At 35.5% G+C, this 24742-nt stretch overlaps 3 protein-coding genes across 4 annotated transcripts in view; 1 reads left to right on the plus strand and 2 right to left on the minus strand.

Moving 5' to 3' along the window:
- Positions 1-4920, minus strand: part of NOP58 (NOP58 ribonucleoprotein) — a 29860-nt gene extending 24940 nt beyond the window's left edge. The window contains exons 1-2 of the mRNA XM_026696765.2: positions 4712-4920; positions 560-636 (exon numbers count right to left, since the gene is read on the minus strand). Coding sequence (XP_026552550.1) covers positions 560-636; positions 4712-4756 — 122 coding nt within the window. The 5' untranslated portion in view covers positions 4757-4920. The remainder of the gene's footprint in view (positions 1-559; positions 637-4711) is intronic.
- Positions 4921-7572: 2652 nt separating this feature from the next.
- Positions 7573-15622, plus strand: SUMO1 (small ubiquitin like modifier 1). The gene is made up of 5 exons (XM_026696773.2): positions 7573-7703; positions 10779-10853; positions 12040-12117; positions 12305-12376; positions 14857-15622. The coding sequence occupies exons 1-5, from the start codon at positions 7692-7694 to the stop codon at positions 14923-14925; spliced, it is 306 nt and encodes a 101-aa protein (XP_026552558.1). The 5' UTR covers positions 7573-7691; the 3' UTR covers positions 14926-15622.
- Positions 15125-24742, minus strand: part of KIAA2012 (KIAA2012 ortholog) — a 145245-nt gene continuing 135627 nt past the window's right edge. For both annotated transcript variants that reach the window (XM_087915715.1, XM_087915791.1), the window contains exons 19-22: positions 22550-22752; positions 21900-22072; positions 19057-19276; positions 15125-17833 (exon numbers count right to left, since the gene is read on the minus strand). In XM_087915715.1, the coding sequence (XP_087771841.1) occupies positions 17692-17833; positions 19057-19276; positions 21900-22072; positions 22550-22752 (738 nt within the window). In that variant the 3' untranslated portion in view covers positions 15125-17691. The remainder of the gene's footprint in view (positions 17834-19056; positions 19277-21899; positions 22073-22549; positions 22753-24742) is intronic.

Raw genomic sequence — 24742 nt, forward strand, 5'->3', positions numbered from 1 at the left:
ACTTTTGCCACCCATTCCAAAAACTCTGACTAAAAATGTCAACCTAGTTGTCAGATATTTTTAATCCGTTGCAATTTAACAGTTTACAGATGCAATGAAACAAAAATAGGGAAATACAAAAAGACAAAAAACACAAAACATCAAAAGATACTATGCTGAACAGCAAGATATCATAATGTAAATTCCCATCAGAAAAACTCAGTGTTCACCATCTTCTGGAACAGAACTCCCAGCCCACAGGCTGGATGGGTCATGTGCTGGCCACGCCTGGTTTAGCAAAGGGGAAAAAAGTCCTGATACATCACGTGATGCTGCCATGACATGAGTTCGACACCCTATGGCCAAGATGGCCAAGACATAATAACGACAATAAGTTTATTTAGTTGATTTATAGATGGGTTTTTCTACCAATTAGAAGATGTATTAAGTATTTTATATCCTGTATTCAAAAATATAAAGTAGTTCAAGAAAACCCCATAGAAAAAGATGAGGAAAGTAAAAAAACTAGTAGCCATGCGCTTGAAATATTAGTTATTACTTCTTGAAGAACTTTACTTACATTTTATTAGCTTTTTCAGGTGTTTCAAACTCTTTCCATAAGTTGTCAATTTCTTGAAGCTTTTTCTCATCTATAACCTGTGGTAAAAATAAAAATTAATGAAATATATGCAATATTTGGCAACAAAGTATCTGTTGTATTTGTTACTATGGGAAATTAAAAATGTGAATCTATACTCCAAGCTTTGAGTAAAAAAAATATACACAATACGTCTATTTTATGAACTGTATATCCATGCCACTTAACTTTTCCAATTTCAGTTAGAATAAAGTCCAGTGAGAAGTTGTAAACTTTTTTGCTAGTTTATTTCGCTGGCTTAAACGTAGCTCCAAAATTGTGACTTTGAAAAGCAGGATATAAAAGTTCATATCATCTTTATTCATAAAAAGATATGAACTTTTATATCCTGGTCTTCAAAGTCACAATTTTGGAGCCCAGTTTATGAATCAAGCTTAAAATTGAAGTCCATCATTAGACGGGCAGGACATAAACTGAATGAATACAATAACAGAGTGAAGTACTCCCGCCTCAGACAAGGGCTTTTTTTTTTTGGGGGAGTTTCTTCAATCAGAGAAACTAAGTATTACCAAAAATGTCCATGAGAATTTAAAGTGATTCAGATTCAATTTTAATACACAATGAGCCCTAATAATATTGCAAGAGAAAAATTAGTTTATCTTTCCAAAATAGATCCAAATTACTTTGAAGAGTCATTTTCCTTGCAACTTTTTCCAGCACATACAATAGTCCATATAATTCACCAGAATTAGAAACAGAACAGCAGGAAGGCTAAAGAAAAAAGTATACAAAGCACCAAGTTGAGGTCTTCCGGTTTGCCAGGCTTCGGCGGCGGCAGGGATCCGCGATTTCACGCGGTTCCTGCTGCGCTTGGTGCCTCCGATCCAGACGGATTTGGAGGATATAGCTGCCCCGTACAGGCAGCTGAAGATAGGGGGGATCCGGACAGGGGTTTGGGGGTGTCGCAGACCCCCTCCCCAGCCAGCTAAACCCTCTTTTCCCAAGGTGGTTGGAGCGGCGGTCAGCACAAAGAAGCCTGCAGCTGGACAAGATTGTGCAGAAGGAAGAATGTGAAAGGGTTTTTTTTGGCTGAACCGGGACAATGAGGAACCTTCAAAAACCTGGAAATTTGATTTTTTGACTGCTACATTGTTCCCCAGAAAGATTGTAAGTGGCGGAAGAAAGTTTTGAAAGGGAAAGTTTTTTCTCACTCTCCTTCCCTACGGAAATAGCTGATGGAAATCTGAAACCTGCTTGGGCATAGAAGGTAAATAAACCTAAAAATTAAAGCCAAGGGGATAAAAGATTTTGGAACATTGGAATTTAAAATTAAATTTTATTGCTATAAGTGGGAAGGAAGAGGTAAAAAACTTATTCTAAGATTCCATTGAAGAAGACTTCTTGGAGTTTATAAGACTTAGAAATAAGTGGCAATAAGGCTTCCAAAAAATCATTTTGAAATTGTAACTGAACTTTACCCCAGGAAGAGAAATTAAACAAAGAAGAAGAAGAAAGTGTTAATGAAACAGTTTGTTTTGATTCGGACTGCTTTGTGACTTTGGGATCTTTGGGCAACTATTTTTTTGAAAGACTAAAAACATTTGGGTTGCTTTTAAAAAAATAATAATAATAGAAAATGGCACTATCTGTGGAAGAACTACAAATGGAATATCAAAAGCTACAAGAGGAACAAGAAGGCAAGGGCTCTTCTGGATCTATTTTTCACTTTTTGGAAATGGCGATTTTTACTTACCAAGAAATACAACAACAAAAGGACTGGGATGATGAAGCTGAAGCCATCTTTAATGGACAAAAAATCATGGTTGAGGAAAAGAAAAAGGGGGGAGTGAAAATGGAGAATTCAGAACTTAAAAAAGCAACCAAGAAAGGGAAAAATAAGATGAAAAATCGATACAATGTCAGAAAGCAACAGAAAAGAGAAACACAACAGAGAGAGAAGATTAAGAGAGTGGAATTTGAGAGATTGGGGGGGGGGGGCAAAAAGACTAGAATTGATAAGAAAGGAAGGGGAAAAGGAAAGAGAAGTCATAAAGGTTTAAAACAAGATGCTAAAAAACAGATTTTTTTCAGAGATAAAGGGTAAGTTATTAAAAAAATATATGATTTTGCAAAAGTACATAAGATTGTATTGTAGATATTAGTATTTGAAATTGAGTTAGAAAATTGAACTATTATATGAGTTAATAATGCATTAAAGGGAACGTATAAAATGTTTAAGAGTTAATAATAGAGTTTAATATTTTATGGGATATTGTTCTTATTATATTATAAACTCAATTTCTTTTTTATTTTTGTTTTATTATTCTAAAATGTAGTACTTAGAATGTACTAAGCAAAATCAGTGTGGAACGTATGTATTATTCCAAGTGTTAAACTTAGGGGAAAGATAGAAAGTTGTCATGCTTCAACCAGTGATTAAAGGAGAAATATTGTATTAGAAAGAAAAGATAAATAGATGATTAAAAGAGAACGGACAAAGGATACAAGTATAATTATTTAAATTGAGACAAAATAAACATAATAGAAGAGTGAATAGAGAGAAAATATATAGAAAATACAGAATGCTAAATAAGATATGAAATAGTAAATATACTTTATCTCTGAAAAAAATCTGTTTTGAATTTGATTTATGTCTGTACAAAAAGAGGTAACCCGGGGCAAGCCACTTTCCAAAAAGAAGTTTTATGTATTTATGTTTTGTTTGTCTATGTCTGAATTAATTAAATTTTAGAAGAATGTAAGAAGAACATTGGAAGAGAATAATGAAATTGTAAATAAGACGGATGGATATAAAGAATATATATAATCTAAGGCAAAAGAAATATAATTGAATAGTAGAAGGAAAGGGAGAAATAAAGAGAAGTTGGGATAAGATATGAAGTTGAATAGATAAGATAATATATATATTAAATTGTGTTTGTATGGAAATGTGATAATTTGGAATTATTCTGTCCTTAAATAAGATGCTTTATTGGTTTTTTCAGAAAAGATGTTATTACATTCTACGTTTAGTTTGTTTATCTATTGTTTCTTAAAAATTAAGAAAAAAATGTTTTTTTTTTAAAAAAAGCACCAAGTTGCATGGGAGAATTTCTGCTGCATACAATGCAAGGTTTCCCCCACTCACCCAAAAACAATACAAGTATTGTATTGTAGAATTTATGTTGCTAAGTGAGAAATTTGTTTAAGTGAGTTTTGCCCCATTTTACGACTTTTCTTTGAGCAGTTGTTAAGTGAATCGCTGCAGTTGATGTTAGTAACCAGGTGTCAAGTGAATCTGGTTCCCCCATTGACTTTGCTTGTCAGAAGGTTGCAAAAGGGGATCACATGACCCTGGGACACTGCAACTGTCATAAACATAAACCAGTTGTCAAGCATCTGAATGTAAATCATGTGACCGTCGGGATGCTGCAATGGTCATAAGAGTGAAAAGCGGTCATGTCACTTTTTTCAGTGCTGTTGTAACTTTGAACAGTCCTTAAATGAACTGTTGTAAATCGAGAACTATCTGTAGTTTGTGAGTTTTCCTTTCTTTGGAAGCAAGGAGCCAGCATACAAAACCTCAACATCCCTTTCCGGATTAAAAGCAACTGCCTTAAAAATATATAATTCTTTGTTCAGACAACCAGTTGGATAAAGATACAACCAGGTTTAAAGTAGCTGTATGCCTCCCAGTTATGACAGCCTTTCATCACTAGGGGGCTCCTTTCACACCAAAACCAGAAAAGCATTAAGTAGGAATGTTCCAAAACTTACTCCCCTCCTTCATTTTTAACAATCTGTCCTTCCCCTCACCGCCAGTGGCAAAGGAGAAAGAAGATGGTCCACCCACGAGCATAAAGTAGGCAGGACACTGCCAATCCATTTCGGGGAATTTGAAAATGGATTCAGAAAGCTTAAAGAAGAAGGCTGGTCATCTAAAAGTGATCAGCATTTCTTTCAAGTTGCTAACCCCCAGTAGGAAAAGGGAAGTAATCCTTTATGGAAAAATCCTTTAGCTCATTCTGCCATTCAGCGCAGCAGAGGCGAAAACAAGCCTTCTACTTTCGACTCTCGCCATTCAGCCAAACCCCGCGAGGAGCCCAGGAACACGTGCTTACCGCCCAGCCTCACCTTGAAGATGGCGTACCCGGCCGCCGTCTCAAACAAAACCAGCATCGCTGCAGCGCGATCAAGGGCAGGCAGCGCAGGGGCTCCCCGGGAAAAGTACAGATTGCGCGGGTGGCAGAAGTACGCTGGCTAACGGACCACGAGTTGCAAGAAACATGCGCCGCACGAGCGGAAGTCTCTGGCTCGCTTCACCCGGAAGTGCTTTTGATGGCCTGCCGGGAAGACGGAACGGAGCAGAAGGCGGGGAAAGGGAACGAACATTTCAATTTTTGAAACGGCGGGGCTCGCTACTTGATTTCCTATTGTGTTCATGTGGTCTAAAGGGGGAATTCTTGTAATTCATAGGCTTTTCTAGGTTTCAGTAAAACTCGTGGGGAGATTTTTTTGGTCTGCGTTTCTGTAGATTTTAAATCTGGACCCAAAGTAAATACTGTAAACTATATATAAATTGATCAAGATGTCTACTTCAGTATTTGCTTCTTGCAAAACGCCTGTTTTTCAATAGGAGCTAAGCTTTGCCACAACATCCATGATTCATCGCAACATTAAATACATCAACCATCTTTATGCTAAAACAATATCTTTGCATGGATTTGTCAAAATATCTCTTAAGAAAAATATACTTTGAGATCTTAAAATCAGACCTAACTGGAACAAGACATAATAAGCCTGTATCCCTCATTAATTAGTTTGGAAGGTCTCTATTTAAAATCTATTCTGTAATTTAGAATAAAAAATAGACCTGTCATAGTAGACCTGAAAATGATGTAGAACTCAATATATTTTACATCATAAGCTTTTTTGCATCATTCTTGCAAAGAGTTTAAGCAATCTTTAGCCAAAATAACTGATCCAGACCACGTTGGCATAAAGAGAGATGAAAAATGTCAGCTACATAGACTGATAACATGGAAAATCAGAAAAGAACCATTTTTAAAATTTTATTTTTTCTTGCTGTTTAAATTAGAGAAGAGGGGAACAATACATTATGAAAAATATACATAAATGCTTAAAAATGAAAAACAGAACAAAAAATAAGTATATTTTACATTCAAAGTTACAACTCTTTATATATTATTTTTCATTATTAGATGATTTTATATCTGCCTTTATTACTTTAGAAGTAACTTAAGATGGCTAACATATGTAATATTCCTTCCTTCCTTGTCCTGTTTTTCCCATAACAGCCCTGTGAGATGAGTTGGCTGAGAAAATGATTGGCCCTAAGTCACCCAGGCAGTAGAACTAAAACTCATGGTCTTCTGTTTTCTAGCCTGATGCTTTTAATCGTTAGACCAAACTGGCTGTTGTGGTCTCAACTGTGGCTTCAAGTCAAGAACTATTTGTATACACACTAAATCTGTAGATGGTATTTGCTTAATCAGTTGATCTATTTTTTTTCCCTTTGTTGCAGAACTACAAATTGTGATGTAAGGTCCCAAAATGTACTTGAGTCACCAGAGCGCCAAAGAGAGAGACCCAAGAAGAGGTTTGGAAAAAATACCAGCTTTTGTACAAAGAAGAGCTGGGTAGACATTCCACAACATACAAAGAGCATGCAGTGAAAGGCCACACCTTGGGGAAGGTATGGCATCCTTTTATACCTTCAGAGATATCAGCTTAGTACCCAGTTCTGGCCCCCTGGCCAATGTCTTCCCTGTAGCCCTGCACTGACCGTGCAGCAAGGAAGGGAGGTGGGCGCTGGGTGCTTACTATTATTTGTCTGGTGTATCCTTGCCAAGCTATGACATATTCTGTTCCAGGCACCTAGTTATACAAAAAAACCAAGATAACAGAAATTAGATCACTGGTAGAAGTAAATGACACAGGTAATTCTAATTCTTACAGAAGTGAAATAGCAAGTTATTATTATGTCCCACTAATTCTACCTATTCTACTATTATGTCCCTTCAGAGAGAATAGAGTGGTCTGCCCCACCTCTTTCAACTCCTGCTGTTCTGCTCCCCAATTAGTTTGACGTGTTAAAATTAGGCTTTTAGAAAGTCCAACTACATGACATTCAAATGGCAAATGTTCATGTTTCAGCTGCTGTATAAATTGGGGGGGATAGGGGGGAAGGAGAAAGTAGAACATAGCATTGAAGTTCGAAGTCTGCAGTTGCTATGACAACTAGAAGATGGTTCAGCATGTCAGCCAACCATGTTTTTTCACAACTTGAATAGCCACATATCCTCTATAGTAATAAATCTGCTTGGAAGTCCAGTGTCTAATGCTATACAAGAGAAAAGGGAACTCTGGTTGTTGCTTAGCAGCACCTATCCGTACCAAATTAGCAGGCATGCAAGCTGTGGTAACTTTATCTGCATGACAGGCTGCGTTGCTGTATTTTTTTCAGGTTTGCATATTAATGTATGAAAATATCACATCATGCAATTCGTGTCTTTTTTGCAACTCCTTCTGCCGTCCAACCATGTGGGTTGCAGCTCCCCTCTTTTGTGTCCTGGTTATGGTTAAAATGTCGGTAGATGGTTCCTCATAACATTCTCTCTACCTGGGCACAAGATGGAGAAGTAAATCAGTAGCTGGTCTTTTTCAGCAAAGTTGGAAAATACGCGGCTTTCTGCCTTCCAATCTCGCTACTGTTAGGAAGGACAGTATACAACTTCAAAGGAAAGAGATGTGCGACGATGCAAATATGGAAAAGGTGCAAGACGTAAGTGCTCCTAGGTGGCCGTGCGCAAAGCCGGAGCAACTAAGTTGCGACTGTCGTAAACGCTGCAAAGAGCGGGCTGTGAGCGGCTCTGGAACTCGCGCAAAACTGTTCCGGAGTCCTAGGCGGGGGCGGAGCAAAGTTGCACTGCGCTTCTTCTGTGGGCTGTGCCTGGAGAGCGGGAAGTGATCTCAGGCGCAGAGGAAATCCCGCCTGCCCGCGCCCGGCCTGTGTGTTGTGCTCTCGGTGTTGGCGACGGCGAGGCGCTTCTCCGGGGGTGGCGGAGGGGCCGGCTGCGTCTGCGAGGGAGACATGTCGGATCAGGTGGGAGGCTCGTGCTGGGCAGGAAGCAGCTCGCAGTCGGCCGCCCCAACCGCCCGGGCATTCCGCAGGCGGCCACAACAACCCGGGTCCCCTCGGCCGGAGGGGCTTAAAGGCATGGCAACCCCCCGCCCCCGGTGAACCTAGGCCGGCTTGGTCCCCGGCTTGCCTCTCCACATCCGTTTCGTGCCCCGGGTTTAGCCTTCCTAACGTGTTTCCGGGCCATGAAATAGAATCACCCCGAAATGCCCTCTCGGTAGAGCGTAGGAGACAGATCGGAGTTGGCTCCTCTGGAGGAAACCCATTGGGAGAAATAAAAAGGCCAAAGTTTTTGTTTGGGCTCCTTTTTGTTTCTGTTTCCTCTCCACGATCCCGCTTCTCGTTCGATGCGCCTTTCATTACAGTCTGACTCAGAAAAGGGCGAAATTTCTTTAGAAACGGCCACGATGATCGTAAATGAACCATTGTTTTGAGATGTTCTGCAAGACTGCTGCTTGCACCGGGAACATCAAGACTTGTTCACACGACCTGACATTTCCTGTTTGGCTTGCCTGAAGCATGTTTTGGCAGGATAGCCTTTTTTAATTGCATAAGCTTTGACATTATTTGAACAAAAAACAAATCCATGCGGTGGCCAGATGGAGTAAAAATAGAAAGGCTCTGTTTAGCCATTAATTCAAATTTGAATTTGTCCAACAAATTAAACATAATGGGCCAGTTTTATCATTAGAGTGTCTTAATCATAACATTAGCTTATATCTTAATGTTATGAGTCTTTGCTTCATGGAAGTGGGAGCAGCAATTTACATAAGGTTGCTTTCATTTTCACTTCCATGCAATTAATCCATATCGTGGATTATTTTAAAAACAATATAGTGACAACAATTGACTTGTTTCAGAAATAGTAATTGGAAAGTGTTAAATATAGTTGTGCAAACTTCCAGTCTCCTTCCAAGCAAATAGAGATTCAGCATGGACACAGGGCTCATTCATATAATGCTATTATAAAGTGTTATATTTGAGCAATTCGACTGTTTTATGAATTTGCATAGGGAATCCGTATTTTTTGAAGCGGGGAAGAAATTGGGCTGTTAATTTTTTCTTAATTTTTTTTTCTAAATATTTCAGCCAGTGATGTTATTACTTCAGTGCCATGTCAGTCGGTAGTCCTGCATTTCAGATTTTCTTCAGTATCAAAAGAAAATAGTACTGGTTATATGTATGTGATGTTGCTTGTTTTTATTATTTTTTCTGGTTTGTATAACTTAATTTACATTCCAAGTCAGAGAGAAAGATACCAAATACTGTCCTCACATGTTTTCTACTCAGAGAACTAGAAATGTGGGAGGGACAGGGCTTCAGTGCACTAAATACTGGAAACCTCTAAAATCAGTTAAGACTTAGAACTAACTGATCTGTCTGTGATTTCATTGAAGTAGTTCATGGAATTGCTTTTACAGTTAGAATTTAAAAGTTTCAGAATATATACTAAATAAGAATGAAACTGAATCAGTAAGAAGATAATTAAAAGCAATGTAAATAAATAGCCTGTACTTTTTGATCTATATAAAATTGAAACTTGGAGGTCTAACTCTCCACTTCAGAGAAGCATAAGTAAGGGGATTTACATTTAATTAGGCATTATAATAGCTTTTTCAGTGAATAAGTAGGCTATGTATTTATGTTTTATGTATTTACTGTACCTTTAGGCAGTTGTACATTCTGTCTGCATATAGATTGTGACTAACAAGCCTCTTATTCACTATTAATTGCAAAATAAGCTGTAATTTAACTATGTTTTGAAGTAAAGAAAGGCTAGGCTTCTTTATTGCTAACAATATTTTATCTTGTGATTTGAGAAAGGAGCAAGTACAAGTAGTCCTTCACTTACGACCACAATTGAGCCCAAAGTTTCTGTTGTTAAGCAAGGCAGTTGTTAAACAATTTGTACCTCCTTACCTTTTTTGCCATACTTGTTAAGCAAATCACTCCAATTGTTAAGTGAATCATGCGGTCATTAAGTGAACCTGACTTCCCCCACTGGTTTTGCTTGTGGAAGCTGGCTGGGAAGGTTACCAATGGTGATCACATGACCCCAGGTCAGTGCATCTGTCATAAATACATGCCAGTTGTCAAACACCTAAATTCTGATCACATGATCATGATGCTGCAACAGTTGTAGGTATTGACTACTGGTCATAGGTCACATTGATCTCAACAACAGTTCATTGAGTGACTGTTAAAAGTTACTACAGCACTGAAAACAGAGACCTATGACCATGTTTCACACGACTGTTGCAGCGACCCCATGGTCACATGATCAAAATTCAGATGCTTAGCAATTGGTTCATATTTATGACAGTTACACTGTTCTGAGGTCATGTAATCACCTTTGTCATCTTCTGACAAGTAAAATCAATGGGAAGTCAGATTCACATAACAACTGTGTTACTAACTTAACAACTACAGTGATTCACTAACAACTCTGGCCATTTTGTGAAATGGGCCAATATTCATTTAACAACTGTCTCATTTAGCAACAGAAATTTTGGGCTCAATTGTGGTTGTAAATCAAGGACTACCTGTAATCATTTCTTAGATTTTGCAGATTGGACCAAGCACCCAGATAGCTATAATTTTGCTTATTGAGAGTATTTGATCTTCAATGATTTTTCCTCTCAGTTTCCTAGCTACATTTTTGTCATATAGAAATTAAAATTGGAATTTAGAGTCTTTTTTGAAGCTCTGAATTGCTGCTTTATTAAAAAATATAATCAACCATAAAATAAATGAAATCAGAACTCTAAAACTTGGAAATCATTTCGTACTTTATAGCATCTTAGTTATAGCGTTAACAGATGCATTATGTTTTTATTAATGAATCTAGTCATGTTGAGTTTATTTTATGTTCTTCCTCTCCCTCTAATCTTGTCTGAAGACAAAAGAGCTTGAAGAAATTCCAAAGAAAACCCTTATTATGAACAAATTTACTCTTAATATGCAAAAAAGAGAATCATGAAAAGAATATAATCATAGTTATCATTTTTGTCTCTGTATATGTTTCATTTTTTATTACAGGAAGCCAAACCTTCAGCAGAGGATTTGGGTGATAAAAAAGAGGGCGAATACATTAAACTTAAGGTCATTGGGCAAGTGAGTTCTAATCTATTCTAGCTTATCCTTCCTAATTTTACACGTATAACCATATAGATAGGTAGAGTTATATAGTATATCAGTTCTTTTTCTTTTTAATATTTTCCTGCAAGTATAGGATCTGCCTTTTTTATCTACTAAAATATATTTAACGTAGTACTGTATATATGTAGACTAGCAAATGGTGTTTGTATTTTGTAAACAAAAGTATTCTTGCATAAGAGGACTCTAAAATTTCTTAAGTCCTATCATGATCAGGAGGCTGATTTTGTATTAAATTTGAGCTTCCTGTTTTTATACAAGTTATAAATTCTAGAAGCCAAAATAGATTTAGTCATTCTTATATGCATGCATCTAAAATAAATAAGTTGAAAATAAACAAGTTATAAAATAAAAAATAATCAAACAAAAATAAACAATAAGAATCAATGTGTTATGAGTTTTTCTGTTTTAAAGTCACAAAAATTGTGATTGTTCCCTATAATAAAATATTTGAAACGTTTCAAGTTTTGTTGCAAATTCGAAACAAAATGTTACTGTGTCCCTCATAATTTGTTTTATTTTTAACATAGTTTTTACAATGGAAGATTATACTTGCAAGCTTATATTTCAATATGAATTCAGTGGCAATAAAGAATCTGACAGCAAAAATCTGATTACATTTACCTACCAATTCTATATTAAGTTATACTAAGTTACTTACACTTTACCTACAGAAAAGTTGGGTTTATTAAAATATTTTTATTAATAAGAATCAACAATTAAACCTGATTTCAGGCAAATTGCAGTCTCTTTTATGTCCAAAATAGTTCTTCACTGAACATCACTGAACATGAGTTTTAAAAGATTTTTATTCCTAACCCTATTGCAAACTAGTGGCATTAGGGATGTAATCTCTTTTATTGGCTAAAATAGGATTGTTTAAGAAAAAATTGAATAAAATGTTAATCCATCAACTTCTGAAATAAATCTCTTGTGTGTGAAAGAATTTAAGAAAGAGCAATTTAAGAAAGAGATGTAAGAAAATGTGAAACTCAGGTGTGGAATGACACAATTTGTTATATCTCAAGCATATTTAAGGAAAAAAGTATTGGATCCAAGCTCAAAACATTTTACATATCTATAATAAGTGCCATTTTAATACTATGTACCAGTAGAATTATTATATTTTGTGTTCAATTTGCAGGACAGCAGTGAAATTCACTTCAAGGTGAAAATGACAACGCATCTAAAGAAACTTAAAGAATCATACTGTCAGAGACAGGTTTGTAACTTGAAGTTTTCCTTGCTCACATGATGTCAAATATAAGAAGTTCAGTTTTTATGTTCCTCTGCACCTGACTGAATATATTACTGCATAAAATTAAAATAAACAAATGGATGGTAGACGGTAGTGAATATCTGGGTTTTTGTTCAGTCAGTTAAAATTGACTCCATTTCTCTTCATTTAGGGAGTTCCAATGAATTCACTCAGGTTCCTCTTTGAGGGTCAGAGAATTACTGATAATCATACTCCAAAAGAGGTAAGTATTCTTGGAGATCAATTCCTAATACTGTTTGTAGTTATGTCAGTATTGTATAGCTTTTTGGCAATAGCTATTCGAAATAGTTAGATTGACCTAAAACAAGCAAACAATCCAATCCTGGTTACTTAAGAGTAGAAATGAATTTATTTAACAAAATGAATTTCCATTTTAAATTATATTGTTGAAATGAACAAGTTTGAGGAAACCTGGAGTGGTCATTTGCTTTGAAGAATTGTCAGCACTTTTCAATTATTGTAGTACAAAACAAAATTCTGGATATTTGTAAATATCTTTTGTACCAGGCTCTTAATTGATACATATTAAGGTTCTAGAAAAACTAAATTAGATACTGGATGTCTCCTATCAGTAAATGTACTCAACAGTTTGTACTACCCAACCATATTCAAGACATGTTTTCTTGAAAAGCAACCCCTACTTCCATATGTCCAAATGTGAACTATGCTTTAACATCTTCATGTTTGACAAGGTTCTCCAGAATTGTTCAAAAAATTTGACTGGATAGTATTAACCTTTCAAACTTACATTTTAATTTTCTGGCAAAGAAAAAAGTGATACAGATTCTCTGATCTTAAAAAATTCTAAAAGTTCCCTTGGTATAAAGTATTAGATATCTATTGTACATATATTTCCTCTGGTACATAGTTTATCTAGTCATTTTTCACCTGTAGGTATATTAGAGCGTAGAATGGTGAATAAATTTTGATCAAAATTACAGAAACAAACATAGCCTGAAAGGCCGCATTTTGAAGGTTAAATTGTGGCTCTAAAATTGTTCTGTATGACGCAAATGGATTCAAATAAGTAAAGATTATGTCCCATTATATTACAGAACTTATTTTCAAGTTGGTTAGTTAAAACCTTTAAGTATTTATATAGCTCTGTTTGAATTGTAAATTAAAGCTTGTATGTGTAATATTTCCAGAAAATGAGGTCCAGATATTTTAAAGATAGCAGGGTGCTATTAAGAAGCCTTTACTGCAGGTGCAGTCCATGTGATTATTAGTATGACAGTTCTGTGTGATCTCTTGTAAAGAGCTTTTAAAAGTTCGTCCTTGATTTTTTAAAATATATTTTCTAAAAACTGAATAGTTTTAAATGTTACCTAAATTAAATAAAATAGTAGAGTAACATTTGCATTTTATAAACTGATTTTCAAAATTTATCTATTAAATTGGTACGTGCTGGTTCATCTTTTGGAGGAAAAAAATCTTCCTCTAGAAGTTAGGGAAACAAATTAAGGAGAAATGCATTGGTCTTTAAAAATTGGAAGGCAGGGTGCATGAGAATCTGTTTTATCTGCTTTCTTTCATATTTGGAATTTTGGATTCAACCTGTGTTCCTCTAAAATATAAGTAAAATTGGTATCACAATACAGTTTGGATTATTTTATTAGATAAATAATATAATTCGATTTTGGGGATTTGAGTATATATGAACAATATGCATTGTTTCCTAGTTGAGAGTGAGTAGTCAACTTTAGTGATCTAATCTACTAAGGAGGCTCACACCTGACTAGTACATGATAGAGAAATCTTCAGAAAATGTACAGCTGTAGGCAAGACAGGACAGTTAAAAAAACTTCCTAGAAGATGGCAGTGGCAAACCATTTTATTGCAATTTCCCAAGAAATTGTAACTTATTAAATGTTTTTTCAGCATTTCCATCAATTAGAGAAGAACTTCCAGTTCCAATTACTGTCAAGTGAGGACCACTTGTATATATAAGAACTGATAATACTAAAAAAACTGACAAGACAATAAAACGTAGATGCTGTTCCTGGAGTTACCTTACCACCCTGCATCTTTCCTACATTATCCACAAAGCTCATGAGAATGGCCTTTTATTTTATTCTATAATCATTTATTTATTAAATGTATTTGCCATCCATCCCAGGTGTGTGATTCTAGGTGACTAAGAATGTTTTAAAAGGAAATTATTACCCAAGCTCTGCAAAATATTTATAATCTCTACATTTATTTATTCATTTATTTAAAATTTTATATGATCATCCATCTTAACCAAGCTCATAACTATACTATCATTAAACAGCACTGTATTTCACAGAAGTCTCTTATGCATGGAGAAAGTGAAACATCATTCTATAGCTTATATAAACAGTTTGATAATTATCTTAATATAGTGCAGAAGACATTACCAAAGAGTAATTTACCAATATGTATGGAATTATTTTAATTTAAAATTAGGGCTTAAACCATGCTTTATGGTATAAGATATTTAATGATTGTGTATTGTGGCATACTTATTTTTTAAAATAAAGTTTTAGTAAACCCGATACTTGCTGAGAATCTCTTTATATATGCACTGTTTACTTATTTGTTAACTCTGCTGCTAGTTTCTTCTGCAGAAAATCCACGGAACCAATGTGCATGGTGAGCATCCAATATGGCTCTATATTTTGGATTTTTAAAAATAAAATTGTGGTTCTTATTTTACAGCTTGGAATGGAAGAAGAAGATGTGATTGAGGTTTATCAGGAACAGACAGGAGGCCATTCAACAATTTAGAATGTTTGTTTTTTCCCCTTTATCCTTTTTTATTTTTAAATAATAGTTCTTTTGTAATGTGGTATATAACACTGAATTAAAACCAACGCCACATTCCTATGTTTTAAATATTATTTCCAGTTGTCTGTTTTGAATTATTGTGCTCATTATACACTGTCATTGTGTCAGACTTTTGTGATCCTACTACAGTTGTACTTCCCAATTTTTCCAATTTCCTCTTTAGAAAAGCAACTGTCTACACATGCAGTTACATGTTGGCAATGGTCATGTGTCCAAGCGTTGGCTATTTGGCAGTAGGCAGAGGTTTCTACTATTCATGTTGGCCTGAAATTTAGGTGTGTGACTTTTATTTGTGGATTTTAAGAGAAGATATGGAAACTTTTTGAAATATAAACAGAAGGATTACGTCCTAATATTAAGAAGAGTTTTCTGTAGATTTTACTGGGAAGTAGCCAAATACTGATGGCAAAAATGTAGTTTCTTTATGGTAATATTATCTTTGGAATGGCTTCACTGAAGATAACATGGAAATTGTTTGGGGTTTTGTCAACAGAAGATCCTAGGAAAGTTTTAATTAATGTACATCTTCATGCAACAAGAGTTATGATTTTTATGTTGTACCTGTTTGCCTGGAATGTGGTTTTTCAATGAACATAGATTGTATTGGCTTCCCTTTAAATAAATAAGAGGAAACAAATTCATAAACCTCTGCATTTTCTTTTAAGACTTAAATTTGGAAGATTATTTGAAAAACTAGTGAAGAATATTTAAAGAAGATAATTTCTTATCGATGCTGGAGGATGTTACACAGGAAAAAAATTGATTCACTTTTGAGAATTAGCACTTTCCCTGCTACTTGCTCTCAGTGTATAAGTAGAAATCAAGAATTTATCTTTCACCGGAAGTTGTATTTTGTTATGTGTGGCTCCAGAACTCTGAAAATTAATGGTAAAGTAATGAAGAATAAATATGGAAAAAATGAAAATGCTATCTAAACATCTTCAGTGGTGTTTAAAAAACAGGGATGTACCAATTCTTCAATTACAGAGAATCACAGAAAATATTGGGACTCAAATTAGATATGAATAACAATAAATGTATTGATTTCAATACAAGTTAACACTATCTTGTAATCTATATTGGAAAACCTAGGTACTTTGCAGAATTACATGCATCCCATATGCATGCACTAAACTAGTTCATTTTTCAGACAGCTCCCATTGGCAATCTTAGAGTGTAAGTACCCCTGAAAATAAGTTAATTTTCTGGAAATAAATTATTCATGTTTGGAAGTTATATGAAATAGTGTTCTGTAATGAGGCCTGATCAACAAAACTTTTTTTTTCCCAACTGATTTTTTTCCCTAAGTCTAATTCAAAATCTTCTATCTTATCTCTTTTAGCCAATTGCAGAACTGTCATAGAAAACCTGTCAATGCTAGAAAGATTCTTTAGCTCAGGTTTGCAATATTGATGGCAGGACTAGAAACACTGCTCTACCTCGGCTTTATTTTTGTTGCCAGGGGAATGGGAAAGGTCAGAAATTAAGACTGCAGTGTTCTTAAGCATTCTTTAACAAACCATTTAATTGTATTTAATTTTCAGGCACTTAACTGTAAAGTGTTAAATGGATCTTCTCCAATGCTTGTAGTTTCCATGTCCAACTTCTGATGCCTTTTTGTACGCATGCCAAACTTTTTTTAAAAATTAAAACTTGTTTTCAAAAATCAAAATCTGGGCTTAAGTGTTATCCATATCTTTAGCATTAAATATTTGAATGAAGTCAGTGGGAAGGATTTGTAATGTGATTCTTGATTATTTGCCCCTTATGTTGATGTTTCTTCTAGAGGGCGGGCAGCAGTTTGCAAGAGAAAAGTTTTAAATGTCTACAATAAAACCTATAGTTATTAAAGATTAAACACTTAAAAATAAGACTCATTTAAAAAAAATAGCATAATTAGTCTGAAAGAAAATTTGGGAGCCAGCTGAATTTGCTTTAAGAAGAACTTGAACAGCTGGGAATTCCTTACACCTGAGCAGTACGTTACACCAGACCAATTTCTAGGATCATAAAAATTAATTCACAGTTAAAACACAAAACACTCAGAAATGAGAGTATGAATCATGTTCATAGGCTGTCTCTTAAATAGAAATCCCAAGGCCCCTATTTCTGAAGACCACCTTGTTAACATGTTATTCATCAGAAAGCATGTTATTATACAGTATATAACATGTTATTCATCAGGAAGGTCTATATTTCTATTTTACAAAACAAAAATATAGTTCATGTCTTAATCTCGAGATTTATAACCTTAAAGACAGTCTCTTATACCTTAGGAGTTTTCAAAGGAAAGAGCCTACTTTATAGCCTAAAAATGAAATAGCTAGAAGGGTAGAGAAAAAATAATTTAAAGTTTAGAGATGAAACTGCATAGGAACCAATCAAAAGCGGGACCCACAGATGACATTTACTACCACCTATCAAGCTAGCTTGACTATGGTTGGGGTCAGTGCTAAAGGAAATGCACCATGTTTGCAATAACAGCAAATAGATTATATTTACATATACCCACACACATCCCAGTATGGGTTAAATTGTTTAGAACATTGTCTAGATATATCAGCACTTTCTTAGGGATCAGACAAAATTTGAAGGAAAGTATTTAGTAGTTCTATATTTCACTTCTTAGTCTGTCAAAAAAACCTGTCAGAATGCAAGTTTGCTTTTATAACTACTCAAAAAGATATCTCGGGATGGCTTAGGACTTTAATCATCTTCTGTTGTAAAAGAACGCTCGAAGTAGGAATAAACCCACGGACGTGAAATATCCTGTCTTCGATCTAGTCCACAGGCTTCTACAAGTAGTTGATACTGAAATTGTTGCTCCTTCTCCAGTTCTGCCATTTGTCTGGAACCATATAAATTAAAAGAAAATCTGTAATTTTAACAAGATTATAGGGAACAGATACGGAAAATTGAAATGGGCTGAAAAGCAAAGACCAGTCCCTAGCTGAACAAGGAAGATAAAGGGGCAAGGGATTTCTTAGAACTCATCCCTTGTTGGGACACAGAAGAACTTCTACATGACACCTTCAGGTATGGACAAACTAGTTTCAAACCCAGTCTTTCTTAAATCTTGGATCTCAAGCAATATGCAGCATTAATGCAATAATCGCCAATTTATAACTTGTAAAATAAGAATTACAGTATGTATTCCACTAAAAATTCTTGCCATAGCATTTGGGAGCAGCTAAACATTTGGGAGAATTTTACAGGAAATTCACTGCCATTAACATTAAGCATTAATTATCAATTGGCAAAAGTGTATTTCTTAGAAAAAGCCATTCTTACCACAAACTATAGGAGCATATTTACTAGTAAGGGGCAGAATACACTACAATGAATACTTACTGGATACCTGGACATTTAAATGAAAGACAGCTTCATGGATGATTTCTGCTTATGAAATTAGCCTGATCCTTGACCTATCCATTTATTTTTTGGGGGGTAAAGACTGAGCATTGCTCCTGCCTCAGTCAATGTAATGTGACTGGTGGATAATACTGTATTTACTGGATAAAGGAAGAGGTTCTAATCTAGAAATGTGATTCAGTTCACTTAGGCTAGGGATGTCAAACTTGATTTCATTGAGAGCTGCATCAGGATTTTGTTTGACCTTGGGGGAGGGCTAGGCTGGGTGTGGCCAGGGTGGGCGTGGCCAGCATGCCATCCCTCATGTTTGGTGTCTGGTGGCCCAAGTGCTCGGCCAGTGAAAATGGGCTCCTGAGCTCAATTTTCAGCTGGGACAGCCTGCAACCTTCTGCCAGCGAAAATGGAGCTTGGGAGGACCACACAAATCCCTTGTAAGCTCCATTTTTGCTGGCAGAGGCACCACGGCCTAGTCCTTCAATGTTTCCAGGGCAGCCCTGCAGGCCAGATTTAAGCATCGCGTGGACCAGGTCCAGCCCCTGGGCCTTGAATTTGATACCCCTGACTTAGGCTAAGAGGAAGACTGATGTTATCTAACATTAAATTGGGCTTCTCGTAGATCCAATGCTATAACAGCTGAAAACAGGCATCCTGTCATAATTCACTATTAAGAATAATTTTTTCCTAGGAAGTTCTGTATACCTTGAGAGTAATAACGCTTGCTTTCTTGCTTCTCCCAAAGCAACTCTAGCCTCTTCCTCAGCTCTTCTCCTTCTCTCCTCAGCCTCAAGCCTCATTTTCTCTTCTTTCTCCTTTTTCCTCTTCTCATATTCCAACCTTTGCTCCTCGGCCATCTCTGCTAGCTGTCGCTGTTCTTCCTCCAGTTGCATTTCTATTTCTTTCTGTCTGCGTTTTTCTGCTTCTAAGGAACAGAGAGAAAGCAAGCAAGCAAGCTACTAGCTATTTCTATTTCAGGAGGAATAAAGTAACTGAAGTGAAAAGATAGGAAAACTCTGCATTTAGGGGAAACCTCAAGTGCATGATTAATTAGATGTTTTATTGCAAAACATTAATATTTTGCAGTTTGGAAAGCTAGAGGACCAAAAGGAAACGTGCCAAACAATAAACAGTTCTAGTGTAATGTTGGGACTGAACAAAGGAAGTGGGCATAAATAAAACTTCAAAAAACAAAATATGAACTTAGGCCAATTTCACTCTCAGCCGAATCTGCCTCTTGTAGAGATAAAACAAGGAGTGTTGGGAAGTGGAACCACAATAAACCTCTAGCTGGTAGTAAGTTGAACTCTTTGATATTTTCACCAGAAATTGAACACTTATGCCCACACAGGCATTTCCTTCAGCTGTTGTATTGCTGTTAACATTAAAATTGTTTTTAGATTTTATCATCTTTACTAGTTTAAATTACCATACAATTTATTATATTTATAACAATTATTTTGTTTTTATGAAAAGCAGTATAAAATATTGAAAATTAATTAAAGAGTTGTGCAGTGGAGTACTTTGATCCATGCGATAGACCAGTGTCCTGCATAAAAATAATGGTTTTCTTGAAAGATGCAGACTTTTTCCTGTACCACTGCTTGAAGAAAGTGTCCTCTAAAAACTGACACTAGATTTGGGAGTTGATTTTGAGTCCATTTTCAACCCAAAAATGTCCAATTAGCTCATCTTTAATAACACCAGCCTATACCAGTACCCCACTTCCACCTTGCTTGCATCTGAGTCGAAGTGAAGCTCTGTGCCTATTACTGATCCAGCCATGGGCCCATCCATCTGATCCATCAAGAGTCACTCTCATCAGTCCATAAAACCTTTGAAAAATCTGTCTTTAGATATTTCTTGACCCAGTTTCAACTGATGTGTCTTGTTCAGCGGTGGTAAGATTTAAGTCTTCCTTCCTTTGGCCATGTCTCTGAGCATTGAACACCTTGTACTTCTGGGCACTCCAGATAGGTTGGAGTTATCCAATATGGCAGCACTGGAGGATAATGGGTTCCTGGTAGCTTCACATTAGATTCTTCTCAAATCTTTGGCAGCTAAGTGTGTCTTTTTTTCTCAACATGTTTCTCGTTGACTATTTGCAGCAAACATTTTGATGGTTCTGTGATCACAGCCCAATATCTTAGCAATTTCAAGAGTGCTGCATCCCTCTGAAAGACTTTTTACAATTTTTGACTTTTCAGAGTCAGTTAAATCTCTTTTTTAGCCCATTTTGCCTGAGGAAAAGAAGCTGCCTAATAATTATGCACACCTTGATATAGGGTGTTGGTCTCCTTAGGTCACACCCTCCCTCATTACACAAATACACATCACCGGATTTGCTTATATCCACTAAGCATTTAAGTTTATACAGCTTGGAGGTGGAAAATATGCATACAAACGATGATGTGGTCAAAGTACTCATGCCTAATGTGTGCATGGTGTATTTAACATCAGCAATCGGATTTCCTATAGAGTTAAATGAGCTCATATTCATTGATTCAATAATCTTAGCCTCTAACTACCATTGAACTGAACTGCTGAGAGAAATGCCTAAGAATTCCATTGGAGACCAGAACCAAGGAGAGAGGAATTGAAAACAGTCTTGAAACAAAAAGTAAAACTTTGTTAAAATGGGAATACTACTGTGGTTTCTTCCAAGCAGAGGACCATCCTTGGCCTTTGAGAGGTGCTGCTGAGATAGCAATAGCCATAGCCATTCAAAAGACCATTTGAAATATCCAAACATACAATAATGGCAAGCTTCTACAAAATATATAGATATTTCTTATAAATTACAGTAAATAATTTTTCACGGTGAGGTGAAACTACAGAAACAACTGTCCTTCCTTGGCCTGATTCTAGCATTTGATTACAAATACTTCTATTTTGACATCTCCCTCCCTCTTAATCCAGGAAATTTGTCAATGACACCACCCACCCAAAAAGCTTAATTTACTATAAATGACACAAGAGCCTTACTGACATCTTACTAGAAAGTTAATATTTCACTGGGAAATATTTTACACTTGTCTATTAGAATGTGCACTAAATTAGTAAAATGTCATGACATTTGTGTTCATATGCTAGGAATAATAACTGAATTCAGAATTTATTCTTTCCTTATGGTTTTCTTCCTTACCCACATCCTCTGAGTATTGTTTTGAATTTGGGAAGTGGTAATAATAAAGCAGTATGTGTAGTCAAATGAGATTTTGACTGATTTTTTAAAAACAGGTGGGGCAATTTCTCAAGGATAGGAAAGGGATATGGATATATTTGAATCGATTGGCAATTTTTAGTAATATTATTCCTCTATTTAAAAAAACACAAATACACTTTATTTTTTAAAAAGGCATTACAAAGTATACTAAAGTAGCACTTCAATTGAGTGGGCCCTGCTATCTTCCTTGGCGACCCCCAAGTATCACAAAGCCAGGCACTTTGGAATTTCCTAGGAAGTTTAAAAGAATCCCATGACAGTCTTGCTAAGGATTTCCACAGAGCTGGGGTTGGCTCTGACATCATGGCCTGTCTTAGGTTACCTGCCTGTTCCAGTTCCTGTGCCTGCTTCTTCCTCTGTATCTCCAAAAATCTCCTACGCTGTTCCTCCTGCTGCCGCCGGGCCTGGTCTTGGGCTGCCTTCTCTGCTCGTCGTTCCCTTTCTGCCTCTTCTTCCTGTTGCTGCCGCTCTGCTTCAAGCTGCTGTTTTCTTAAACTGAGAGAAAATAAAGTTGGTCATAAAAGTCCAGTAGGACTCAGGTAAGCATTGCCTGGGAATGTATAATAGATCAAACAGGTAAGACCAGAAATAAAAATTAGAAACAATTCTTCTCAAGCCCTAACTTGGAAATACGTCAAGAGCCATTGGATTTGTAATTTACTTTTTACTTTTTTTTCTATATGTGGGGCAAGAAAACTTGTTACAATAACTCCAGGAGTAGCATGATAGCTAAGAATAATTTCTACACTTGTCACTGGGTTAGCTGAAGGGAGCATTGACTGGTTCATGATGTTCCTTGCCTGTTCTTAATTTCTGAAGCTTCAAAAGATTTTGGGGAATCAGACAGAAAAGGCTGCCTTAGGTATTCATGGTTTCTTGGCGGTTTTTGGATGGGAGTGGGAAAGGGAAGGGTGTGAAAGCATCCCACAACTTCTCTTATCAAATAGGAGATAATTATTTCTTTCTGCTCACCGAAACTCCTCAATCCTCCTTTTCTTCTCCTGTTCCATTTCTTCTCTCATTTTCTCCATATGCTCCTGCTCTTCCTGCTCTTTCCTTTTCCGCTCTTCCTGTTCTTTTCGCTTTGTCTCCACTGCCAGCCGTCGCTTCTCTGCCCTCTCTGCTATTAACCTGTCTCGTGATAGTTTCAGCTCTTCTTTGTTTAGAGACAAATCCTGGTCAATTGAAGGAGTATAAAAGAGGTTTAGGATCAAACACTAAGTCTGGCCTGGACTTTATTAATGGAGTAGAGAAGGGCATTTCCAATGTATTTGGTATCTGAAGAAGGAGATACGGGATTTATTTAAACTGTCAGAACTCCACATTTATTCCTTTTTCAATGAAAAGTTTTTTTTATTTTTTAATTATTTAAATACATCTTTACAAAAACAGTGTGGTTCCAGGTGTTTATATTTTAAATCAGTCATATCCATAGTCACAGATACAGCTTCCTAACATCACATCATTATCTATTACCAAATTTTCTTCTTTATAATCTCATTAATACTTTTACATCAATCAATCTCTATCTTTCTTGATCATATACTTAAATTCAACATGTTTACAGTTTAATCTATTCATATCATTTCATTAATCATTCAAAATTTCATCTTAATTTATATTATCTCCTATTAAATCTCCTTTCCAATTTTATTAATATATTTTGTTTTCTGTGTGTTTCCTTCTCTTTAACTTCTCATTTTTACACAAATATATTTTCCATCTTATTTTCTTTAGCCAGCAATATAACAATATATCCTTATTACCTTGTACAAGTGGATAACAAAATATTTAATTAATAAAAAACATTCTAATCAATCTCTAACTTCCTTAATCATATATTTCTTATGCTCACCATGTTTACAATTTAATTTATTCATACCATTCATTGACCGTTCAAGATTTAATCTTAATTTATACTATCCCCTATTATACCCCGCTCAATATTACATTTGCCACTGTTATGTATATTTTATTTTCTGTATATTCCCTTCCCTCTAACACCTCGTTTTTACACAAATATATTTTCTTTTAGCCAATAATATCAACCTTATAACATTATAACCTCATTACCTTATATATATGAATAACAAAGGATATAATTCATTAAAAATATTATTCTACTATATGGTTATGTCTATTCTCTGTTGGGCTCCACATAATATTCCCTTTCCTATCATAAATATTAATCACTTTTATCTTCCATAAACATTTATCTGTTTTACTTAGTTAATCTTAAGATTTATTTTGTATATTTTACTGGTAAAATACCTCTTCATGTGGAGTCCCCTTCTTTTCCATTTCTAACCATTATCTCCAAGTCTCTCTTTTATATTAATTCGTCATTTCTTTGCTTGCTTACCATTTTCTATAATCTTTGGCTTTTTCCCTTAATCCTTCCTCTATTCTTAATCATTTTCTGGTATTTTCTCCCCATTTCTCAAGATTTATCCCCACCCTCTTCTGATCTCCTTTCTGTAATTTCCTAGCCATTTCATTTATCAGCATTCCAATCTCAATATCCCCCCCCATTTATTGCATCTATCATTAATATCTCAAATTCAATTTCTTTTTTCTTCTTTTGCATTATTTGTTGTTCCTTTTGTTCCGTTTCACTGGTTTCTCTTTCTTCTATCTCCTCCCCCTTCCTCCTCTTCCTCCTCCTCCTCCTCCTTCTTCTTCTTCTTTCATCGCCATTTCTGAATTTTTCTCTGTATTCTGTATTTTTGTGCATAAATCCAACATTCTATTCCAGATCTCATTCATGGCTTGAAGGTCCATCTTTATTTCTTTACATATGTCACTCATCTTTGTATTACTTATTATTCCAATTGTCCAGTATCCAGTAAGTTTTAGTTTATATGAACCAGTGTCTCTTTTTTAATATCAATATTCTCAAATCTTTATTTCCCAATGTTAATCAGTCCAAGTCACCAATAATTCCAGGGATAATATCCTCTTATATTCCTTGCTCTTTAATTATAATATATTTCAGCTTCCAGGGGTCTTATTGTAGTGTCTTTTATTCCTTTTTAATTTCTTCTTTTGATTAGATCATTAGTTTGAAGGGATCTGCAAGATTTTCCTTTTGTCAACAAGTGGCGCTTTTAGTCCAGTTTCACAGCCACCCTTTTTCCATTTCTTTAAATTAGCTTCACCACTTTT

Source organism: Pseudonaja textilis, chromosome 1 (assembly GCF_049901715.1).
Source record: "Pseudonaja textilis isolate UNSWEBS1 chromosome 1, rPseTex1.2, whole genome shotgun sequence".
Taxonomy (NCBI): Eukaryota; Metazoa; Chordata; class Lepidosauria; order Squamata; family Elapidae; genus Pseudonaja; species Pseudonaja textilis.